The sequence below is a fragment of the Myotis yumanensis genome, unplaced genomic scaffold (assembly GCF_028538775.1).
Source record: "Myotis yumanensis isolate MYYU_CA2020_CCGP unplaced genomic scaffold, mMyoYum1.0.hap1 SCAF_11, whole genome shotgun sequence".
NCBI classification, from domain to species: Eukaryota; Metazoa; Chordata; class Mammalia; order Chiroptera; family Vespertilionidae; genus Myotis; species Myotis yumanensis.
In genome coordinates, this window is record NW_027223762.1 from 21,353,864 (window position 1) to 21,379,289 (window position 25,426).

Sequence of the window (25,426 nt, forward strand, 5' to 3'; positions counted from 1 at the left end):
CACTATCAAAAGGACCTGGACACAAGTGGGGAAAGTACATGAGTAGACAGTTGACAAAAAAAGAAATAAAACTTACCTGTAAAAATAAAAAGATTTTTTAAAGTAAGAATAAATTTTAAATAAAAGAAAGGTATTCAACATCACTAATTTCAATAGGAAGGCACTTTAAACCAAAGGAATTTTATCACTTACCAGATTAGCAAGGAAGAGGGAGAGCAGGCACTCCCCTCATGGCTAGACAGGAACATACATCAGCACCATCGCTTTAGTGAGGAATAGCTATCACAATGGGGGATGCACATGCTCTAGAAGTCTCACTTCTAGAAAGGACCCTACAAATATAGTCAGTAAAATGACAAAAAGATTAAAGGAGTGCTTATAAAAGCAAAAAAGATACGACTAAATAACCATCAAAAGGAGGCTAGTTTATATTCATAAAATGGAACACAATGCAGGAAAATAAAGCAGAGAACAATCTCCAGACTGTGAGTAGTGAGAATGTATAGTGCCACTTGGGCAAAAACAAAACAGGCAGCGAAGGAAAATGCATCTGATCTGTGAATAGAACACACCTGAACGTAAACAGAGGAAACGGGGATGGAGAAAATTTAAGGTCAGCATGGAAAGCATCTTGTGTGTCAGGAAGTGAAGAAATGCTCAGAGACTGACAGGGGCATGTCAACAGGACACAGAAACCAAATTTGAGCTGAATTTGAGCATCAGAATGATAACTACAGAGATGGTTATTACATTGAATGAGAAAATTACACTAAAACTTTTTTTTTTTTTTAATATTTTATTGATTTTTTACAGAGAGGAAGGGATAGAGATAGAGAGCTAGAAACATTGATGAGAGAGAAACATCAATCAGCTGCCTCCTGCACATCTCCCACTGGGGATGTGCCCGCAACCCAGGCACATGCCCTTGACCGGAATCGAACCTGGGACCCTTGAGTCCGCAGGCCGACACGCTATCCACTGAGCCAAACCGGTTTCGGCTACACTAAAACTTTTTAAAAGGGGGGTACTCATCTTCACAGAAAAATATCAACATTGCAGAAGAAATGACAGAATAGAAAGTCACTTTTTAAAACCATCTTAAAAATAAATGACTCAGGTCAGGGGACAAGGAGAGATAAACCAAAGAACTTGTATACTTCGATGCACAACCCAAAGACAACAATAGGTTGATGAAGACCTGGGGGGTAGGGAGGGACTGGGCAGAGGGGGGAGGTAAAGTGGGGGAATGGGAGACATCTGTAATACTGTCAACAATAAAATAAAATAAAAAAGATTGAGCCCAGCCGCTGTGGCTCAGTTGGTTGAACATCGTCCCATGTACCAAGGGGTCACCAGTTCGATTTCCGGTCAGGCCACATGCCTGGGTGCAGGTTCGAACCCTGGTCAGGGGCATGCAGGAGATAGCCAATGGATGTTTCTCTCTCCCTCTCCCTCTCTTTCCGTCTCTCTAAAATCAATAACAAAGAACATATTCCAAAAAAAATTAAAATAAATTATTCAAAGAATCATCAATGAACACTAACACTGGATGCAAAACTATTGAAAATAGGATATTCCCAGTCTCAAATATCACCCCACAGATTACTTGTTAATTACAAAGGGGAAAGGGTATCTTTACAAGGGAGAAATCTCACATTTTAATTATCTAATTCAAATCATCAATAATGGGACAAACTGGTATTGAGTACCTTATTATACCACTGATATAATAAGGAAAACACACTATATATAAAGAATTCCTGACAAAAATGTTTAACCTGGATCCAATTACAAGGAGACCATTAGACAAATCCAAGTTAAAGGATATTCTGCAAAACACTGGCAGTCGATCAATGTTTCTCTCTCTCATCAGTTTCTCTTTCTTCCTCCCTCTCTCTAAAAATCAATTTTTAAAAAAGGTTAAATATGGAGTTACCATAGGACTCAGCATTTCCACTCATTATATGCCCTATGTCCATCAAATACCTGATGTAGAACTGTGCACCTAAAACCTGTATAACTGTGTTAACCAGTGTTGACCCAATAAATCTAAAAATAAAAAAATACTTGTATACCAACATTCATAAAAACATTCATTATTCATAATAGCCAAAAGTGGCAATAACCTAAATATCCATCAACTGATGAAGAGATAAACAAAATGTGGTATATCCATATAATATTATTCAGCCATAAAAAGAATGAAGTACTGATACATAATACAATATAGATGAACCTCGAAATCATTACAGTGAGAGAAATCAGTTACAAAAGATCACATATTGTATGATTATACAGTAAACCCTCGATTTTGCAGACTTCAATTTAACAGACTTTCGATTTAACAAACAAAATTTCCAATCCACATGTCATATGCAAAAATTAATGCCCTGTTAATTTGAAAATACTTTTAACCTATATTTGCTTATAATTAAATTAACAGGTCATTTTCATTTGTTATTAATTCACTGTTATTTTCAACAAATTTAGGCAGATAGGCCAAATGTTGGGAAAAACTGTAGTAATTTCACATAATTAAATATTACACATCTACAACTATAGTCTACATATTTATATCCAAGAGTCACTGCTAGTAAACAATGTTCAGCAAATGATTAGCACATGATCGCACCACATTGCAAGCGGTAATTGGTTCTGTTGTTGCATGGCATGACTTTCTGCAGCAGTTTTAATGCATGCTAGCCAATGTTCTAGCATTTATTTACTCACAGTGATCTATTCAATATAAATTTTTAATTGCTGTAATACATATAGAAAACTTCTACATGAAATTAAAATTTTCATACATAATTTTAAATTCACAAATTATCTACATCAGTAAAAACAAGTAAACTGATTTGTCAGTTTTGTTAACATGCATTCGGAAAACCTACTCTATTATATAACGAACTTTCAGTTTGAACAGATACCCCTCGTCTGAATTAGTCCGTTACGTTGAGGTTTTACTGTATTTATATGAAATGCCCAGAAAGAAAAAAATCTAGAGAGACAGAAAATAGATTAGTGGTTGCCCAGGGCTAGAAGTTAGGGTAGGGAAGGGAAGTGACTGCTAATGGCACATAGAGTTTCCTCTTAGGGTAATAAAAATGTTTTAAAACTGATTTGTGGCAATGGTAGCACAACTCTGAATTTATGAAAACCCACTGAATTGTACACTTTTTGTTGTTCTTGTCAATCCTCACCAGAGGATATTTTTTCTATTGCCTTTTAGAGAGTGGCAGGTAGGAAGCGGGAGAGAGAGAAACAGTGATGTGAGAAACATCGATTGGTTGCCTCCCACATACACCCCTACTGGGGCCAGGAATCAAACCCACAACCCTTTGGTGCATGGGCCCACACTCTAACCACTGCTCAGGGCTAAATTGTACACTTTAAAAGGTGAATTGTATAGTATGTGAATTATATCATAATAAAGCTGTTATTTTAAAAAACATAACTACAAAGGACACATTATTAGGATACCTGGGGAAAATTAAAGAGAGACTCTATATTAGGTATCAGTATTGTTATCAATGTTAAATGGGGTGTGACAAATGAGTTATATCCTTACTCTTAGGAGATACTGGCTAAAGTATTTATAGCTGAATCATCATAATTCTATAGCTTAATCTTAAATGATTTAGCAAAAACCAAATGTTTATGTACATACATTCATTGTGTGCCTGTGTTTTGGGAAAGCAAGAAAAAGCAAAAGTGGCAATATATTGATAACAGGTGATCCAAGTGAAGGATGTACAGGTGTATTTTGTACTATTCTTACAATGTTTCTGTCATCTGAAATTTTTCAAAATAAAAACTTGGGAGAAATATCAAAGAATAAAGTTTAGACTTATACAGACAAATAACAACTACCTAGCGTTTGGGAATGCTATTGTTTATAAACACAGTATTTTACCCTCAGTAAGAAATCACTATCCTTTGTTATGACAAGATACAGATCACCACTTCATCTATAATAATCTACACTAATAAAAGGGGAACATGCAAATTGACCATCCCTCTGCTACACCCACCAGCCAATCAGGGCAAGCATGCAAATTAACCCAACAAAGATGGCAGCGGCCATGGAGCTGGAGGCTGAGGTTGCCCCTGGCGACAGAAGCCAAGCTTCCCGCCTGCCCTGGCCGCTGCTGAAGGAGTGGCTGGGAGCCTGGGTCGGGGGTGACCTAGGCTTCTATCGGGCCCTGGCCTCCGCTCAAGGAGGGGCTGGGGGCCTGGGTCTCCGGGGGTTGAGGCCAGCCTGAAAATGGCCGTCAGCCCCTCACCCAGGCTGGCCAGGCACCCCAGCGGGACCCCTCCCCCCCCACCCTGAAGGGGCTCTGGCCAGCCTGAAAACGGCCCTCAGCCCCTTACCCAGACTGGCCAGGCACCCCGGTGGGAACCCCTACCCTGAAGGGGGTGTGGCCAGCTTGAAAACAGCCCTCAGCCCCTCCCCCAGGCTGGCAACGCCCCCCAGCGGGGACCTTCACCCCATGGGGGCGTGGCCAGCCTGCAAACCACCACAGGCCCCTCACCCAGGCCACCCCATTCCCCAAGGGAACCCCCACCCTGATCCGGGACACCCTTCAGGGCAAACCAGCTGGCCCCCACCCGTGCCCACCCGTGCACCAGGCCTCTATACTAATAAAAGGGTAATATGCAAATTAGACTGGGAGGCCTTCCAGGAGACCTTCCGGACGTTCTTCTGGACAAAGCCATGGTGGCGGGGCCGATGTAGAGGCGGTTAGAGGCCAAGAGGGGACGGCAGTTGTGGGTGATCAGGCCGGTGGGGGGGACCAGTTGGGGGCGAGCAGGCCATAAGTGGGGGTCAGTTGGGGGTGATCAGGACTGTGGGGGGGCAGTTTGGAGTGAGCAGGCCAGCAGGGGGGCAGTTGGGGGCGAGTAGGCCAGTGGGGAGGGAAGGTGAAGGCGAGCAGGCCAGCAGGGGGGGCCGTTGGGGGTGAGCACACTGGCACGGGGGGCAGTTGGGGGTAAGCACACTGGCACGGGGGGCAGTTGGGGGTGATCAGGCTGGTGGGGGGGCATTTGGGGGCGAGCAGGCCGGCGGCAGGGGGGCAGTTGGGGGCGAGCAGGCCAGCAGGCAGAGTGGTTGGGGCAATCAGGCAGGCAGGCAGGTGAGCGGTTAGGAGCCAGCAGTCCCGAATTGTGAGAGGGATGTCCGACTGCTGGTTTAGACCCAATCCCTGTAAACCGGCAGTAGGACATTCTTCCAGGGGTCCCAGATTGGAGAGGGTGCAGGCCAGGCACGAATTTCGTGCACTGGGCCACTAGTAAAAGCATAATATGCTAATTAGACCAGACAGCTGAACGACCTTCTGAACGACCTTCCGGACGTCCTTCTAGACCAGTGATGGCGAACCTTTTGAGCTCGGCGTGTCAGCATTTTGAAAAACCCTAACTTAACTCTGGTGCCGTGTCACATATAGAAATTTTTTGATATTTGCAACCATAGTAAAACAAAGATTTATATTTTTGATATTTATTTTATATATTTAAATGCCATTTAACAAAGAAAAATCAACCAAAAAAATGAGTTCGCATGTCACCTCTGACATGCATGTCATAGGTTCGCCATCACTGTTCTAGACGAAGCCGCGGCAGTGGGGGCTGAGGCTGAGGCAGAGGCAGTTAGAGGTAATCAGGCAGGCAGACGAGCAGTTAGGGGCGATCAGGCAGGCAGGCAAGCAGAGTGGTTAGGGGCGATCAGGCAGGCAGGCAAGCAGAGTGGTTAGGGGTGATCAGGCAGGCAGGCAAGCAGTTAGGGGCAATCAGGCAGGCAGGCAAAGTGGTTAGGGGCGATCAGGCAGGCAGGCAGAGTGGTTAGGGGTTATCAGGCAGGCAGGAGAATGGTTAGGAGCCAGCGGTCCGGGATTGCGAGAGGGTGCAGGCCGGGCTGAGGGGACACCCCTCCTCCTGTACACGAATTTTGTGCACCTGGCCTCTAGTATATAATAAAATTCCACCTTTTTTCAGCATTAATGTAGGGTGTGTGAGTCTATCAATTGTGATGGCACAGGAAATTAATGTCTAAATGAACTGTGTGTAATAGGCACATTTCACTACGAGGCAAGCAGGTTTCCTAGGAAGCATATGGTAATCATCAGTATACCATTAGCCTTCTATTACTAGACTTTGAGGAACTATTTTGTAAAGATTATCTGGTACCAAATTAAAAAGAAAGAAATTAGACTCAGGTTTAAGATGCCTCTGGTGTTCTGAAATTTTTCTGAAAGATCATTTAAAAAACTTCAAACTTCAGATTTTTCATTCATGTATTTATTCCACAATCAAAATAAATCATAACTTAAAAATCATAATGTTTTTAAAAGGTAAAGGGAGACTTTGTGTCACAGTTTCATTAATAAAACAGACATCGGTCTAAAATGCAACACTAAACAGGTGTTCTATTCCCATGGTGGAATAAATACATAATAATTACACATAAAATTTCACTAAAGATCTGGGATGAGGCAAATAACCCTTTGAAACAAACTGCCCAATGAATAGAGGCGTGCTGCAAATAATTTCTATTAACATTTTACTGCAAGATGGAAAATCCCCAAGGTAACTACAGACACAATCCTTCATTTTATGCACCTGGCCTTGGCTTTTGTCTTCCTTCCTCAGACATATCCAAATCCAGAAAGGTTTCCGTCCCCCATGCTCAAAAAGGCCACCATGGGTCCCCAAGGACCTGAGCACAGACCGCAGTTAATGAGTCTGTATGCAACCTCCATCCAGAACCTCCAGGGAAATCAAGAGCTCAAACTCGTAGAGCAGCAGCATTTCTTTGAGCAATAGTTTTAACTGTCAAATGAGCTCTGACAGGCCATGTGCATTTCATAAACAAACCAAAATATTGTCTTATTATCTTCTATTTTTTTCTTGCAAAATATTAAGTAGACCATTCAAGTAAAAAAAAATTTTTTTACAGAAACAAAAATTCAAAGGGTTTATGCCAAAAAGCAAACCAGTCTTTTGCAGCCTAATTCATTTGTTTCTGGGCTGTGAAGCCATGTAGAGGGCGATGAGGCAGTAGATGGTCCCTCCCAACGTCAGTGCCATGGTGGTCCGGTAAAGCATTTGGTCAGGCAGGCCTCGTTTCAGGTGGATGGGCACACCATCAGATTTCTTGAAAGAAAGAATTATCAAGGACATGGTTGATAAGAAAAAGATTTATAATTTAGGCTAGTAAAGAACAAATGTCTCTACTCTATGACTAACCCATTATAGTGGAAAAAGCCCTAATCCATTAAAATGCTAATTGAAATACTAGTATATTTTCTTATAAATGTAACTAAAGTTTGTAAATCCAAAATAATTCTCCAAAATACAGCCTCAGGAACGTGCATGCAACAAATTCCAAATTTCTAAGGAATTTATCATATTGCTTAACTAAGAAAGAAGCATTGGTGAATTTTTTTAAGACATAAAGGTAACCAGCAGCTAACTTAAGAGCTAGATAGGCACAAGAAATGCTCTATATTTACTTTGACTTCCTGATCACTGGTGGATGGAGTCTGAGCACACCAGGTCAGTTAATAGGTTCAATTCCATTTTTTTTTTTTCAGCCACCTTCTTTCCATTTAAGGTGTGTCAAATCCATTTAATAACAACAATCCATAAAACGTTTAATCCATTATTTTGCAGTCTCCAAAATCCCTCCCCACTGCAACGCCAAGACCCCCACCCCGCTCAAGACGGACTTATCAGCCCTTGCCAGCTTGCTCAGTGGTTAGAGCATCGGCCTGAGAACCGAAGGGTCTCAGATTCAAGTCCCTGGCACCGGAGGCAATCAATCGATGTGTCTCACAAGGATGTTTCTCTCTCTCTCCTGATACTCCCTCCCTTCCACTCTCTCTAAAAAAATCAATGAAAAAAATATCCTCCGGTGAAGATTAACAAAAACACACATACACACAAAAATTTTACTTATCAGATTAAAATGGATTAAACTGATCAAAAGTCCCCAGGCCAGTCCTGAATCTGGACATAGTATTTTTGAGGGAGAAGCTACCTCCCAGCAACAGCAGTAACAGGCACTACCACTCCCATGGCATCTGAGACATTATCTGTATATAGATTAATGTTTATAAAATTTTAAAATCCAGTTTTAGCTTCTCTCTGTTGATCGGCAAACCCAAGAGAGCCTCCTCCACTTCTAGCAACAGCTCAGTGAATTTTAATATCAAGGAGGCAAAAAAACAATTAGAGGAAAACTCAATGCCAAAAGTCACTGCATGTGTCACAAACCCAAATATATATTGGATTATTCACAATGTTTATACATAATACATGCTACTGTTTCCTCCATCCAATATATGCAATTTTAAAACCTGCATACCCTCAAATACTGATAAGAAAATTAATCACCCTCTCTCTTTCATCAGTTTCTACCTACATTGAGTTCTACTAGTTTATGGCTCAAATAATATCAAAAGAATTCTATTTAAGGAAAAAGAGAGAAGGGGGTAGTAAACTAGATTAACACTCCGTTTCATAGTGTTTGTTTTTAAACCTATTTATTTCACAGGCTTCTTTGTCCCCGAAGGCCTCCTCTCACCTGGAAAAACTTCTGCAGCTCTGGAACTTTGTTTTTCCCAGCATAATCATATGTAGGATAATCGGAAGTCAGTTTAGTTGGTGTGGCAAATATGATAGGCGGTGCTTCTGTGGAAACCACAGGCTTTAATCCCTGCAGGAAAAAAGGAAGAAAGTATGTCTGGGCATCTGAACGAGCCTTTCAAGGAGCAGGCTGTCTGGAATAGTGGAGGCAGTCATTCCACCATGAGAGGGAAGGAAAGCCTCTCTCACTCTGCATTACAAGGCCTTTAATTTTTTAAGTTTAAGGTTTGAAGTCCTTAAACTTTCAACAAAATACCCTAGTCCACTTTACCAGAGCAACCTGTCAAGCACCCCCGGCCATGAAGAAGGGGAAGAAGCGAGGGGGGCACAGGGAGCAAGGAACAAACAACAAAGGCCCATTCTAGAAATACCTATTGTGTCTATCTTATCAAACCAGTAAAACATTTATAATCTGTACGAACTTTGGTTTCAAGAAAGAGCTGGCTGTCCCTTTCCTTCTCCTGGTGAGCTGATATACCAATATGGAATCTCTAACCCCAGAAAGGACTTCAGATTCTTTTCAGACACACAGTACAAAAACACCTCCATCTGGAAGAAACTGCAATGGTAAGAGATGTCTTTCAGAACCAGAAAACAAACACAAAACAAAATAATTAGAGTAACTAAATTTTCCAGCATTAATAAGCCCATAAGTTTTTTTAAAACTTTAATTTTATAAAAACAAAAAGGAAACCTCAGTGTTCTCATGTGTGACATGTGTATGATCGTAACAGTATCTACCACTGAAAGGACTGCACGACATAGTAAATATATGCCTAAAGTAGTGTACCTGCACTTACAGGTATTCAACAAATATAAACTGAATGAGATTTGGGGATTAGTACAGGTTACTATTTGTAACCTCAGCCACATTGATAAAGGAAGGACAAACCCACAGGCTTAAAAAAAAAACCTAAGGGGAAAGAAAAATAAAATACTGATTCATGCTATAACACCAATTAACCTTGAAAATACTGCACCGAGTAAAAGGAGCCAGTCATAAAAGCCCACATTATGATCCCATTCATATAACAGTCCAAACTAGGAAAATCTAAGAGACAGAAAAGAGACTAGTGGTTGCTTAGGGCTGGGGGGTGAGGAGTAAGGGGATCAGAGCTGAAGGGTACAGGTTTCTTTTTGAAGTAATGGGAATACTCTGAAACTGATATGGCGATGGTTGCACATTATCTGTGAATACACTAAAATAAACTTCAATGGTACTTTTTAAATTAGTAAGTGTATGGTATGTGAATCATATCTCAATAAGCTGTTACTTTAAAAAGGAACCCAAGGCCCTTAGCCCACTTAGAACAGTCATGGCTATGGACCTCACAAGAAGAGCTCCAACCGCCCTTTTCCCCAGAACACCCCTAACTCCTGCAAACCCTTTTTAGCACTGCCAGACTACAATGTAGAGGAGGCCTGCAGTCTCCCTCACACACACACACACAAAAACATTGGGAAAAGCAATACAACTTTAGATAACTTAGACAGACAGATATAGACGGACGAAGGAGCCTAAGGGGAACTCTGGTTTTCCATCTGAAGAAGTAAATCTACAGTGGCAGATATATAGATGGTTCTCCAAAATAACCTGCAGATTAAAATGAGGAAGTTAGAGTTCCAAATCAATAAAAATCACTTCCTTTTATATTAAATTCTAACCAGAAAAAATAAAACTTTAAAGTTAGAAAGTAGAGTTCAAGTTCAGCCTCTTCCTTTTTTACAGATGAAAATGGAAACTCTTTGCCCAAAATTAATAAATACAGTTGTTAGACCCCTGGTTCCTGATCTCTTCAAAAAAACCTAAGTTTGTCCTAACCAGTTTGGCTCAGTGGATAGAGCGTCAGCCTGCAGACTGAGGGGTCCCAGGTTCGATTCCGGTCAAGGGCATGTACCTTGGTTGCGGGCACATCCCCAGTGGGAGGTGTACAGGAGGCAGCTGATCGATGTTTCTCTCTCATTGATGTTTCTAACTCTCTATCCCTCTCCCTTGCTCTCTGTAAAAAATCAATATATTTTTAAAAACAAAAAAACCTAAGTTTGCCTATAATTGACAGAACCTATTTTAAAAAGCAAATATTGAAAACCTCAATATTACTCCCACCAGGCAGGCATTAGGATCAACAGGGCAACAAAACAGTATTAGAATAAACTTGGCTTCTATAAATGGGGCTGAATCACGGCCTTTATTCTGTATTCCATTTACTCATTCACATATATTACTGAGCACTTACTAAAAATACACAATAAATAAGACAGATACAATCTCTGCTATTATGGATATTCATGTTATGGAGTAACAGCAGCTAATATCTGAGCCCTTGTTATGTGCCCAGCATGTTAATTTAAACATTTCTTTCTTTTTTTTTAATATATTTTATTGATTTTTTACAGAGAGGAAGGGAGAGAGATAAAGAGTTAGAAACATCAATCAGCTGCCTCCAGCACATCTCCTACTGGGGATGTGCCCACAACCCAGGCACATGCCCTTGACCGGAATCGAACCTGTGACCTTTCAGTCCGCAGGCTGACGCTCTATCCACTGAGCCAAACCGGTTTTGGCAATTTAAACATTTCATATGCATCATCTCATTTAATCCTGACAGCAACCCTAGGGGGATGTTACTATTCCCTTTTTTTTACAGAGGAGAAAACTGCATCGGAGAGGGTAACTTGCCTGAGATCACATAGCAAAGAGACAGAGCCAAGCGTCAAAACTCAAGCCTCTCTCAAGTACAGAGTCCTGGATTTTAAGTATTTCACTACCTGCCCCAGTCACTGCCCCTCAACAACGATCCATTTAAAGAGAAAGTTTGGTCAATATGCTATTAGCCTACATTTGGTATATAACACACTCAGAGAGACTCAGGAGTCTGGGATGGGAAAAGGGATCCTACCCACAAGGCTTAAAAGGGTCTTTCTTTGAACAGGAGAATTTTACACACTCCCTTTATTCTGTAAGCAATTTGTATTTTCTCCTAATGATCATTTCCCCTTGAATGAAAAAAATTTAAAAACCCTTCCTACCAAGCATCTCCAAATATGGTTTTAAATTAAATTCATGTTTTGACAGGACTAATGTGAAAGCACTTTAATACCTAATTGCTTTGTTTGTTCACTCATCAAGTGATTCAAAACTACAGGAAAGTTTTTGAGCAATATCATCTGAAAATAGTACTAATCATCTTAACAATTTTAAATAATTTCATATTTCCATTTATAATACTGTAAAAGTTTAGAATATTGAGTTTTAAAGTTATCTATCATCCCATTATCTTATCCCATCAATTATTATAATTGTATATTCTCTAATCTCTTTTCATAGGCATATTTTGAAATGTTTTCCTGTGACTTAGGACTATAAACAAGTTTCAATCCAGTGCCTCAAGTCCTTTATTTCTAACTTCAAGCCAGGTATCACTACCTCCATGTTTCCCTGACACCTCACACTCCATTTGTCCAAAATTGGTTTCTCGCAAGTCTACTTAGGAGCTCCGTTTCTGTGGAAAGCATCACCATTCTCCAATTTCCCAATCACCTTAGATTCCTCTTTCCTCATCCCTAAAATCTCCCTCATTGGTCGCTAAATCCTTATCATCCAGACCTCTGACTTCTCCATTCCTATTCAGAAGACCTTGAACTATTTTGTGGATCCAACAGGCATCCCTGGCACTGGTCTCTCCGTCAGACTGTTTTCAAAGCACAGCTCTGGTCATACTTGCTCCTCCGTAAACCTTTCATAAAACTAAGGGTAAGAAGCATGTCTTTGTTTCAACCTCTGGCCAAGACTCTATACTACAACTTTCTGCAGTAAGTTGCTTTGCAAATGTCTACTCATTTCTCACAAAATTAAATCCTACCATCCTAGACCCTTCATGACCTACCTCCACCCACCAGGGCCAAACTTACTCAATGATTCCCAGGTTGCCCCCCTCCCCTCCATCACTCTGTTACCTTTACCTAAAATAGAACATCATTCTGCCAGCTTAAATAGGAGAGGAATTGCTAAATCGTATGGTAAAATTAAGTTTACTTTTTAACAAATTGCCAAACTGTTTTCCAAAGTGGCTACACCATTTTACATTCCCACCAGCAATGTACTAGGGGGCTCCAGTTCCTCCACATTCTCATCAACTCCTGTTGTCTGTCTTCTTGATGCTAGCAGGTGTAAAATGGAGTCTCATTTGCAGTTCCCTAATGACTAATGATATTTATTGGCCCCAATTTAATGGCACCACATGTGAAAGTAAGGCAAATGTTTTTCAATCAACCCCTGGAAAATATCCTCCCCACAATTGCTTGCCATCAAGTTGATTTATAAATCTCGACGAGCACTGTTGTTAAGAGAACCAGCTTTTCCACATTAGGTTGCTCAGTGCTTGTTCAGTTATTCAATGCACTTTACATAATACTGACAGTGACAAACGTCTACATTTCCCATTGTGCCAATATCTCTAAGAAAGCGAAAAGTTAAGTACTCCTCTAATTACCGAAGTCAGAACACCTGGTTTGCAAATGCCTGTCACAATCACTCTGAAATCTACAAATCAGACAAAGCTTACATGTATCACTTTTTTCAACACAACTTAAGAAATCCATAAGTAACTAAGACGTTCACATTCTCAAGAGAAACACCATTCAAGAAGTGCTAGAAACCTGAAAGCCCTAGCTGCAAAGTCATCTCAGGGTAATCTCTGCTCTGAGTGTCAATTCAATTTCAATATATGTTCGTTTTAGTCTAAAACTGCACTTTTTCCTTAGTAGTTATAGTTAACAAAACCGTGGTTATGCTAAAACTCTACTAAAAGAACATCTACAACCAACAGAATAGGTCAATTGCGATATATTCATTCAACAAATCCTACACAGCAATAAAAGGAACTGACTACTAACATATGTAACATGAACTGCAAAAACAATGAGAAAAAGAAAACTTACACAAAAGGGTACTGTGTGGCTCCACTTACATAAAATTCAAAAATAGGCAAAACTATTTATAATGATAAAAGTCAGAATAGGGAGGTGGACAGAGATTGGCAGGGCAAGAGTAAGAGGGAACCTTCTTAGGGGTGGTGTGTTTAAACTAACATTTAAGATGCATACACTGAAAAATATACTTTATACTAGAAAAAGATATGATAGAAATGGCTGTTTTCCTATAATCTGTAAAAGAAATCACTGTGAACAATTCCTGCTTTAGACCTCTTTACCAATTTGGTTTCAGTGACAACACACTGGTCTCCCTTATAATCCTGGATTGCTCCTTTGATAAAGTTTCCTTCTCCACCCTCCCTTCATGTTTCTGTAGTCTGGCTATATTCCCACTTTTCTTCGCTAGATACAGCCTGGGTGATCACCACCACCAGATACCACTACCACCTATGGACTGAAGATACTCCAATCTATTAAATTCCATAACCCACAAATCCAGCTGTTACCAGACATATCACAAGCTCATTTATAAACCTAGACCCTCCCCCCACCCCTCCCAGGACTTGCCCTTCTTGCCCTCCCTATCCTAGGTAATAACAGCACATCGAATCTTAGATTGTAACCATCCTGTAACACCCACACGCACACTTTGGGCAAGTTGCAGTGCCCACAGGAAAAGGAGGGGGTTCACAGGGGAGCATCTTTCACACCCTACCCGGGCCCCTTACTATTCCAGTCGTTTGCCAGCTGCACCTCTTACCGATTCTTCCACACTACTCTATGAGGATGAGAAATGAATGTAACGGTAGCTCAGACTCAGCTTCTGGAGAATAGCTGCAGCTTACCCAGTACCTACCACCTGCCAAAGACTCCAGTCACATGGAACACGCCCCATGTAATCTGTACTACAGCTGCCCTAGATGAAACTGAGCTCACAACAAAGGAACTTGATCAATCTATACTAATAAAAGGGTAATATGCTAATTAGACCCTGAGACCTTCCTGGAGACCTTCTGGGCGTCCTTCCGGACAAAGCCATGGTGGTGGGGCAGAGGTAGAGGCGGTTAGGGGCAATCAGGCCAGCAAGGGGGGGGGGGGGGGCAGTTGGGGGAAGCAGGCTGGCAGAGGGGTGGGCAGTTGTGAGCGAGCAGGCCACCAGCAGTGGGGGGGGGGGGGGGGGGGTCAGTTGGGGGCAAGCAGGCCGGTAGGGGATGGCAGTCAGGGGCAAGCTGGCCGTGAGGGATGACAGTTGGGGGGAGCAGGCTGGTGGGGGGGCAGGGGAAGAGGCAGGCATTTAGGGGTGATCAGGTGGAAGGGTGGGGGCAATTGGGGTTGATCAGGCCGGCAGGCAGAGTGGTTAGGGGCAATCAGGCAGGCAAGTGAGCAGTTAGGAACCAGCATTCCGGATTTCGAGAGGGATGTCCCAGATTGGAGAGGGTGCAGGAGGGGCTAAGGGACACTCCCCTCTTCCCCCCCATCCCACCCGTCCCCCCGAACGAATTTTGTTCACTGGGCCACTAGTCACAAAATAAAGCAGCAAAGCCAGGATTTTAGCACAGATTAAGAATACGGGACTCTATAAAGGCCCTCATTTCTACAACACGAGCTGGAGACTGAAACTCCAATCGACAAAATCTGAATGAAATCGGACCGCTCAAATAATAGGCATCTGCCAACCATCTTTACAGTTGGAGCTCGTTGCATGTAACTACCCCGACTCACCCAAAGATTTCTAGGGCGTCTCCCAATTCTGATCACACAGCCTCTCCCGGCCCTACAGATTCTTTCAACGCCGTCATGCCACCTCTCCAGTCCCTGCGGGGATGAGGCTGCGGCAGGAGTCACCAATGGGACACCTTTAAAAGGACAGGGCCGAACTTCGGACTCGGCAGGGTCACATTCTGGGTTCCGCCGACCCCACGAGACACCCCACGAGTCACAAGCAACGAGTCCGGGGTCACCTTGACCCCTGCAGAGTGCCAGGCCCAACTTCTGGCCAGGCCAGCTCCGCCAGGGGAGCATCTACAGCACTAGGAGCCTCCATGGCCGCCGCAAGCAGGTGCGGAGAGGCGCCGGGAGTTAGGGGGCGAACTAAACCAAACCGTTGGCAGAAGCCATGCCCGGCTCCGGCGCCGCGACTGACTGGCGCACAGGTTCAGACGGCCATTTCTGCTGTCCCGGCCGGCGCGGTGCTACCCGTACCTGCGGGTTATAGGCATGGGAAGCCCATGCTCCCACCAGATTCTGCGTGAAGCCGCTAAACTTGTAGTACATGACGCCCAGTGTCCCGCTACTCGCAGCCGCTGCCTGCGCGACCGCCACAAGGAAGGACCCTGCCTTCCGGGAGTCGTCCCCAAGGCTCAGCCCTAGGACCCTGCGCCAAGAGACGGGCTGCCCAGAGATCGCCTAATTTAAAATATGCCTTTTAAGCCACATAAAGGAAGAAGCCGGGTTCTAAAGGCCAAGAAAGGCATAATCATCTCTCGGAGAGCGCGGAGAGCTGCTATATCGGGGTTTGTAGAAAATACGAGTTTTCCTCTTTCCCCAAATTTTGATTCGGGCACTGCTAAGAGGCTCTAAGAACTGCGCAAGCGTCCCGCGGTCCAGGCCGGAGGCAGAGGGACCTGCCAGGGTGAAAGTAGGGTGGACTCTGGGCGGGGCCTAGGGCTGGAGGGGAGGGGCCTAGGGCTGGAGGGGCGGGGCCTGGCGCGAGAGGGGCGGGATGGGGCGGGGCGACTACTCTCTTGAAGGGAGCGGTCCTGCGAGGCTGCCACCTGGGCCCTCATCACACTGAGGCTTCTCTTTACCAAATTAACCTGCTCGTAGTCTCATGTCTTTCCTCCCGTATCTGCCGCCTCGCTCTGAAGCAGTCGGCCCAGGAGTAGATACTCATCGGCCGGGCTTCTCCGACAACCTGGAATGAGACGCAAATAAAATTTGGAAGCACCTGCTGGGAGCTGTTAGTCCAGAGGGCTGTTAGGGATCGCACCCCAATAACATAAAGATAGCCTCCTGGGCTTTGTGTAGAAAAAAAATACGTAGTGACGTAACCTTCGGGCACCAGGACGTAAATGTTGCATTTCTCAGAACTAGTTTTTACTGTCACCTGAGTTCCGTGCGAACTGTTTACTCATCCTTTTCCTGACCTCTGCCCTTTGAGATAAATGAGGTGAGGAGTGGAGGGAAGCGGACTAGAAACACTTGAAAAATCTAGACCTCGAGCCTGAAAGATTCAGGACGACAACTTTCAGTTCCGGTAGAATTCACTTTTTACCGGATCAATTTAAGGATTTTTTTTTTTTTTTTTTTTTTTAGCCTCCACTATGTGCAAGGTAGTATATAAGAGGAGTAGACTAGTCTCCTACCTACTGGGTGGAGCAAGGCTTTTTTAAAAATTCTTTATTAGTTAAGGTATTACAAATGTGTCCTCATCCCCCCATTAACCCCCATCCTCCCCCCCACCCCCCACACTCGTGCTCTCATCCCCCTGTTGTCCGTGTCCATTGGTTTGGCTTATTTCAATGGAGTAAGGCTTTTCTTAGCTTTATCCTCTAGCCAGGGGCTTCCACAAGCCTATTACAGGTTCACTTATAGTGCACTTACGAAAGCATGTGGCAGATGGATGGGTGAGACCCCCACATAACATTTTCCGTAAATAAACTCACTTACCCTTCACAACAATCCTAGGAGGTAGGTACTATTACCATCTCCATCTTACGGGGCAGGGAAATGAGGCCGAGGAAAGCCCAGAATCTCGCCCAGCTCAGCTTTAGTTAGTGGCAGAGCTAGTCATCTGCCTCAAGAGTCTGTACTCTTAAGCACTACATTATAGATAGATCAATAGGTGGTATCAATCCATCCTGAGAAGAGGAGCGTGAAGGCTGAGCACTCCAGAGCGAGGGTGTGCACCACATCCCCGTTTGGCAGGTGTAAAGCCGAAGGGCCCCCCGCCCCACCCCGTGTTCGACAATGCCAATGCCCGGAAGAACAAAGGTTCCAGCGTCTTCGTATGGTCAGCCAGTCCAAAGTCGCTGCTTTTACAATGCGGCACTGTGATCCAATGGAAAAAGGAAATGCGACTTGAGTTTGAGTCACCATTTCTTCAAGGCTGAGTGATTTGCAACTCGTCGTGTTTCCGGAGCCTTGCTTGTCTCCTCTGTAAGTAGTAATCCCCATCCTGTAAGCGTCCCTCCCTCGTGTCCTGAAAACCAATAGGTCAGTAGCTTTTAAAGCTTCACAGATATTACGTTGCTGAGCTTACCTTTGAGTCATTTTACTTTTTCATAGTTCTTGGCTATTAATTAATTAAATGTCAGGATCACTCATACCAAGAAAGGTGAATGAGCTTGCTAGCAATTGTTGAGTGGAAGAAAAGGTCTCTCACAGAGTTTAGATTGAAAAGAGAAAATAAGTGATTTAGGGCAGCTCTCTATCTCCCTCCCAACGGTCTTTTTTTATTTTTATTTTTTGAGTGAGGAGAAAGAGAGAGAGAGAGAAACAATGACGTGCGAGAGATACATCGATCAGTTGCCTCCTGCACATGGGATTGGGTCTGTGTCCCAGCTACATGCCCTTGACTGGGAATGAGCCCGGACCCTTCCGTCCGTGGGCCAACACTCTAACCACTGAGCAAACCCGGCCACCACTGTCTTCTAAACATATTTTGGAAGAAGAAAGTAGAGAGCGTTACTCAACTCTTCGCAGCACTAAGGTGTACCAGCTTCTCGAGGTATTAAAGGTGCCTGTCAACTACTGGTTATTTTCTTAAAGTTTCTGCCATCTGATTTTAGATCCTGCAAGACATAAATTAAGAATCCTGAAAATGTTACAACAGCCGGGCTGTTCAGTGGGAGATAAAATGTCAGTAGCAGAGTGTGGGATGGGATGTCACATGGAGTGGCTGATCAGAGGAAGATTCTGTCTCACTTCCCAAATAAAACGCAGCACACTCTGACAGCACTAAAGCACCCTATTCTCATTCTGATTTGCATATCCCACCCAACATCAAAGCCTGATCTTCCTTTATATCGTGATTCCTTCAGGTTGTTCCCTTGATTCTATTCCCAGGGGAAGTGACCACAATTCACAGTGCCGAGAAGCTTGCCCGTCGCCAAGAGATTTGAGTGAGTGCAAATGCCAGGCTGGCTTGGGTGAATCTGCCCGCTGCGGCTGCTCCATTTGTGAGGGCTGGTGCTAATGGCCTCTGGCCGGCAGCTCTGTGAAAGCTGGGAAGGATGGAAGACCAATATAAATTTTAAATTGGGTTGTACTGAATGTAGATAGGACCTGCCTCCTTGTGAAATAATTTTTAATTTTTTTTTAAATTCTCCAATTTTCTCAGAATTGACTTTTTAAAAAATTGACGTTTGGTGGGTCTGGCAGAGTTAAAGCCTGTAGGCTCTGTAATAGTTGAGGTTGTTGTGCTTCCTTCAATCCTTCATTGTCTTCAGAAGGGTTCATATGTCCCCTGGCTTTGGAGCAGAAATATGAGTGACGAGCCTTTGTTCTGTGCTGATTTACCATGCGGCAGGCATCTCTGGGGTATAGGCTTCCAGGGGGCCCTGCTTTCCCCCTCTTTACTGTTTCTTTGCTGCCAAATCTGCAAACTGAAGATCCTCTCTAATCTGGGGAAACGTTTATGCACGTGGATTTTGCCCATTCTAAGGTAGATTCCCCGATGGAAAACAGACTATAATGCTGTCATGTTATAGTGCGGTATTACCTTTTTTTAAAATTGTGGCTTGTATCTACCCTCTCTTTGGCAAAAAGAAAGGTAGAGGGAAAACATTTTCCCCAACATTTAAAATTGCCAGTGATATTCCCAAGAAAAGCATCCCCAATAATATATTGGGAAACAAAATGGAGAGCTACACGCACTTTATAATTCTCAGAACAATGACACCTGTCGTGCAATTACTCGGTAATTTTCATGCAGCAGAATTAGAAATCTCAGCTGTCATCTCGTATTCTTTGTATCAAATAAGCCCTATCTGGTGTGTAAATTGTAAGTTTGTCTTTGAAACCTGCAATTTAGATTATATCAATATTATTGAAAAACAATTAAACCTTTGATAAAGCATGGTATTTTCACAGCAAAGGAGTTGGGGGTCTGAACATGCATTCTCACCCAAAAGAGGGGAAGTGGCAGCTGGGGCTGCAGTTTCTGGGACAGCTTTGTTGCAGTGCGGGATGAGCATATTGACATCAACTCCCTCTCTGACCTTCTCATTGTTGAATGTCAATATGATGTGTGAAGCTGCCTCACTTTTGCCTGCCTGCTTTTCATTATGTGCAAGTCAAAAGCACATCCACAGAGATTATGGATTTAACTCAATTTTGACACATCACATTTCATTTCACTGGTTAAGAAAGACTGGGGTATGACTCATAATTTATTTTAAATCATTTCAAATACACTTAATTATACTTAAAATTTTTTGAGAACCAGAACAAGAGTCATGCAATTTTACATGAATATAATCTATAAAAATATAGTACACACAATGTTTTCCTATACATAGAATGAAAGGATTAGCAGTGGCCTTCGCCAGTTTGGGGTCAGAGGGTGGTGCCCCCATTACTGGAGATTCTCACTTTCTGCATCACATATGTTTGAAGAATTAGAATGTTGTACAATGAGCATGTATGACTTTTGTAAGCCCATATACACATAAACAAATAACATAAGAAAGGTAGAGGGAAAAGGCATAAAAATTAGAATTTTAGAAATGTTTCCACATACTTACAACCTAAATTACCAATCAATTTAGAATATTTTTAAATCACTCCCTGTTTAGTTATAAGGAGACCACTGAGTGATAGTGTCCAAGTGTTAAACTACAGAACAGTCACTCGAGGGCCCTTCAGCCATTAGAGTTAACATTATAGTGGTTCTTCACCAGGCTGTTGAAGAAGCGAGTGAGTGCATGAATGAATGAACTAATGAACAAATGACAAAGGAACATCATCTCTACATCCTGCTGTGAGCAATGAGCTACCATCTTGGGTAGTTATTTACATGAGCCCCCTGATTACATGAAATTGGATAATCAAGTGGGAAAGGAAATTAAGAACCGTACACCTGGATCTTAAGAAGGTGAATGTTGCTAGATCATTTTATTCTGAGGTATTAGAACTTTTTGTCTTTTGAAAAAAAAAATCTACCTCTACCAAAATGTGGGATGCTCCATAGCCATTGAAAGTCAATATGTCCAGATCCCAGGCCTGCACTAGATGTCTGACCTTAGATTGGTTTTTTTTTAACCTCTCTTGTCCACAGAATAAAAATTTCAGCTTAACAGTGTGATTGCAAGTATTAAATGAGACAAAGGAATATGTAAATATATGAATGTCTACATGGGAGATAATATTCAGTAAGATGGTAAAGGGGGTCCAATATAAGATGACAAAAGATGATTTGACTTTGGGAGGTGGACACACAATGCAATGTACAGATCATGTATCATAGAAATGTACACTTGAAACCTATATAATCTTATTAACTGTCATCCCAATAAATTTAATTTTAAAAACTAGATCTATAGTCACTGATAGAAACAAAAAATTAATTTAGCCTGATAAAAAGCATTAGAATTTCAAGTCTATTCAATTCTGTGTTTTTGTAACATTAACTGTTTATAATAAAAACTAGTGGCCCGGTGCATGAATTTGTGCACATTGAAAGGAAATCGATTAGAAGAAATATTTTAATATCGCTACTCACCCTTTCTCTATAATAGAAGTGTCAACCAAATTCACGATTGACAATGACAGATCAAAACACACACGTGCGATTGGTGCCAGCGAGAGCTTTATATGTATCACAAATGTGATTGTCAACTTAGCCTTTTATAGATAGAATAAACTTGCTTAATTAGACCTGCTTCCTGATTTAGATAAACTTTTTCCAGCCCAGTAAAGCACCCCAACTTCTCTTTCAGGTAATTGTCAGCAACACAGCAGTAAACATCAACATGAAGCAGATTATTATTGTAGATCACACAAGAGAACAAAGGGTAAAATATTTAACTGCAGCAGTGTTTGACTATATTCTGCGCAGTGAGAAAACTTGAAGTCATTTTCAAGGTCCACCATTTCTTAATTCTTTTCAGTCGGGTCAAGTTTCTAAACTTTCTAAATCCCCGTTTTCCAGCTAATGAAAAGAAAATAGGATTCCACCGAGTCTCCTGTCTACCTACTCCAGGACTTCTGTGAGGATCAGATAAGATGAGGCACGGGAAAACACTTCACAGACATTTGTTTAAAGTGTAAAATGTTTCTACCTGGCTGTACAGCAAGTCATGTTCCTGGGCTGAAGAAACTGCAAGGAGGCTAGTCATCGCTAGGGAGAGGAAGCCGGGCATTACTACGTGATGTCATTACCTGGATGGATACTTTTATGTATATACTAGGAGTCCAGCGCACAATTCAAAATTGCGCAGCGCCGCCCACCCTCCAGTCTGGCCCTGCCTCCCTCTCTGGCCCTTGAAGCAGCCGCAGCCGCTGCTGATCAGGCCCTTGCCGCCCCACCCCTGACTCTGCACACAACCTCCTCCTGTCCGGTCGACCTGTTATGGTGTCCCGGTTAATTAGCATATGTCTCTATTTTATATAGATGATAGATACATAGATAGATAGATAGATAGATAGATAGATAGATAGATAGATGATAGATAGATAGATAGATAGATTGTAACCTAAAAATCTTTCCACTTCCTCTGTCCCCAACCCTTTGTCCCTTTTGCTTTTCCCTCTTCCTGTCTCCTTTCACAAGAGTAGTAAACATGAGTTAAGGTGAGAGCTGTCAAGTGGAACCCCGTATGAAAACAGCCCCCAAAGACTTGGCTTCTATCTTGCAAGCTTGAAGGCCAGAGAGCAGCGGAGTTGAGTGTCCCACTAAAATAATAGCCAACCTTTTAGCATCCACTTTAAAATAAAAAATGTCATCATTTTCAAATGCCAAATCCATAATTTTACTGGACTCCCCTTCTGCCTCAGATTCTTAAACAGTGGAGATTTGACATTTCTTTAGTTCTGCCACTTAGAAACCCAAAGTCATAGCCCTAACTTCAGATCACCTTCTGAAGTGGGTGCCAGGTCCGTAGGCTGTAACACCAGACCAGGCTGAATTTGAATCCCAGTGCTTCATACTGACAAGCGCAGTTACCTTTGGAAAGTTCCTTCCCCACTCAGCATCTTAGAGGTGAAATGAAAATTCTAAATCACAGGATTATCAGTGTATTGCCAGGTAGCAAAGGTACCAGCCTGTGTCCACTAGGTACCTGGGATTGCCTGCCAGGTGATTGCAGAATGGCTGACTTGGTGAGGAGGGATGGCAAGGTCAGCCTGGGTCTTCTTCCAAAAATTGAACAGGCCTGGGACTATCACCATCACAGTCTGGGAAGCAAGGGCTTGGGAAAAGGAGTAGGAGGGTGTTATAAATCTGGGGGAGTGTCTAATAGAAGACAAAATCTCCTCTCCACTTAAAAGAAAGGGGACTGGAAAGAGTATAACAGTCCCCAAACCACAGCTGAGAAATTCAGAAAGCCCGAGTGAAGTGGCACTGGCTGGAGGGCCTGGCAACCCCCAGCAGAGCCCCTGCCCTCCACTGGCTCAGACCCAGGAGAGGAATAGCCAGACCACCAATCCCAAAACCCCAAAGGTTTCCAGCGAGAGACACGTTGAAGCCCAGCTGCGTAACCGTGGGGAGAGCTGGAAGAGGACGTGCTTGTTGGTGTTTGTGTGATCTGCACATCTCATTCCACCCCATACTTCCAGGCTACCTTGTCCTCTCTCCTGTTGCCTGCTCTTAGATCTTAACGGCCCATGGATGCATATGGGAGAATGGCTGCCTCTACTACGGTAAAGGTAAAAATCAAACCAAGGTGTGTTTTCTTCCCTGAGCAAAAGCAACCGCTCTGCAAACACACGTAGCCTTGTTTCAGCACAGATGTCAGGAACGTGGAGCCTGTAAATCTGCCCAGGCAGTTCTGTTCTTGAATCATCAAGAACAACCTAGTGGGTGGAACAAGAATATGAAATTGCTGTGTGCACTCATGTTTTGTTTATGGAGCAGTCATTTCTACATGTGTTTTCTTTTTTTAAGAAGCATCTTTTCTATGTTTGCCTTTTAACACCCCACCTTCCTTCCTGTCTCCGGCTCTCCCACACCCAATAAAAGGAAACATGGGAAGCTTTACAAAATGTCTGCAAGAAAGAAAAATAATGCCTGCAAGTTTAAAGAACAGGTGGCATTAAGTGTCTCTCTAAACCAGCGGTTCTCAACCTGTGGGTCGCGACCCTTTGGCGGTCGAACGACCCTTTCACAGGGGTCGCCTAAGACCATCCTGCATATCAGATATTTACATTACGATTCATAACAGTAGCAACATTACAGTTATGAAGTAGCAACGAAAATAATTTTATGGCTGGGTCACAACATGGGGAACTGTATTTAAAGGGCCAGAAGGTTGAGAACCACTGCTCTAAACCAATGCCATTTACTCAACCGAAATGAATGATTTAGTAATATGAGTAACACAGGGAACAAGTGACCTTGAACGTTGTGTATTGTTTAAAAAGCTCATAACACCAGCTCCCAAATCATAAAAATCACTTTCCTTTTTCCCTCACTGGCAATGAGGACCTTGTTAACCCAGTGAATTGCAAGTTCAGTGGTGCTGGGGATGTGAAGGGCAGGATAGGGAATAGAGCCAATAATACTGTAGCAACTGTGTATAGTGTCTGGTGGGTATTTGGCTTCTCGGCGGGAATCACTTGGTAAGTCATAGAAATGCCTAACCATTGTGCTAAACACCTGAAAGTAAGATAATATTGAATATCAGCTGTAAATGAAAAAAAAATATATTTTAAATTAAAGCAAATTCTGTGGTGCTAAGTATCAGCAGGATTTAATGAGTGGTTTATGCACCTGCCGCAGGATGCTTCCCTTAACTTCACTGTGACTCTGTTTCTTTATCTATAAAATGGGCATCATATCCACTTTGTGAGGATTGAGTGCCTAAAACATAGTAAGCACTCATTGGACAGTAACAGTTGTAGCAACTGGGCAGACAGGATGGAGTAGTCTTTTGCCAAATCCTATGAATCCTTTTCTCTGATATACCCCTCCCCCAGCCTTGGCACAAAGCCAACACTCAACAAATGATGGTTCTCAGACTTACCATGGTGATAATAACCCCAAGTCATGCCCCAGGCTCTCAGAATCTCCAGCAGTTTCTGTCCATGTCTAGACTGACCTGCCCAGCTTCCTCCACCCCCCTCCCCCGCCCCCGCCCCACCCTGACTCTCTCCACCCTAAAAGGGGTGTGTGGCCCTAACCGGTTTGGCTCAGTGGATAGAGCGTCGGCCTGCGGACTGAAGAGTCCCAGGTTCAGGTCAAGGGCATGTACCTTGGTTGCGGGCACGTCCCCGGTAGGGAGGTGTGCAGGAGGCAGCTGAATCAATGTTTCTCTCTCATCGATGTTTGTAACTCTCTATCCCTCTCCCTCTCCCTTCCTCTCTGTAAAAAATCAATAAAATTTTAAAAAATAAAAAATAAAATAAAAGGGTTGTGTGTTTTTGGCCAGCTCTGATGCAGTATTTGCCATCTGGGTGCATCTTACTTTATTGCATGTTTCTCTCCTTGTTTTTGGCCTCTGGGCATTGTGCTGTTGGGCACTTGGCCCCAGACACGGTCCCTGTGGCACATCACCATGCGTCCCCTTGTTTGGGGCAGCTGGCTTGCTGCTAGAGAGAAGATAGTGGTGGCATCAGGTGCTTTAAAAGAGGGAGGGAGCGATTGCATTAAATGTTCTCTCAGGAAAATGAGCTTGGTTTTTAAAAA

At 43.0% G+C, this 25,426-nt stretch overlaps 1 protein-coding gene across 2 annotated transcripts; it reads right to left on the minus strand.

Annotated features, from left to right (window-relative positions):
- Positions 1-6,281: 6,281 nt before the first annotated feature.
- COX7A2L (cytochrome c oxidase subunit 7A2 like) lies at positions 6,282-15,926 on the minus strand. 2 transcript variants are annotated; one of them, XM_070429102.1, is made up of 3 exons: positions 15,784-15,926; positions 8,585-8,716; positions 6,282-7,152 (listed from the first exon to the last, which is right to left on the minus strand). In XM_070429102.1, the coding sequence occupies exons 1-3, from the start codon at positions 15,853-15,855 to the stop codon at positions 7,012-7,014; spliced, it is 345 nt and encodes a 114-aa protein (XP_070285203.1). In that variant the 5' UTR covers positions 15,856-15,926; the 3' UTR covers positions 6,282-7,011. The 2 variants fall into 2 exon arrangements, with proteins under 2 accessions (XP_070285203.1, XP_070285202.1); XM_070429101.1 differs by lacking the exon at positions 15,784-15,926 and adding an exon at positions 15,304-15,618.
- Positions 15,927-25,426: the final 9,500 nt, after the last annotated feature.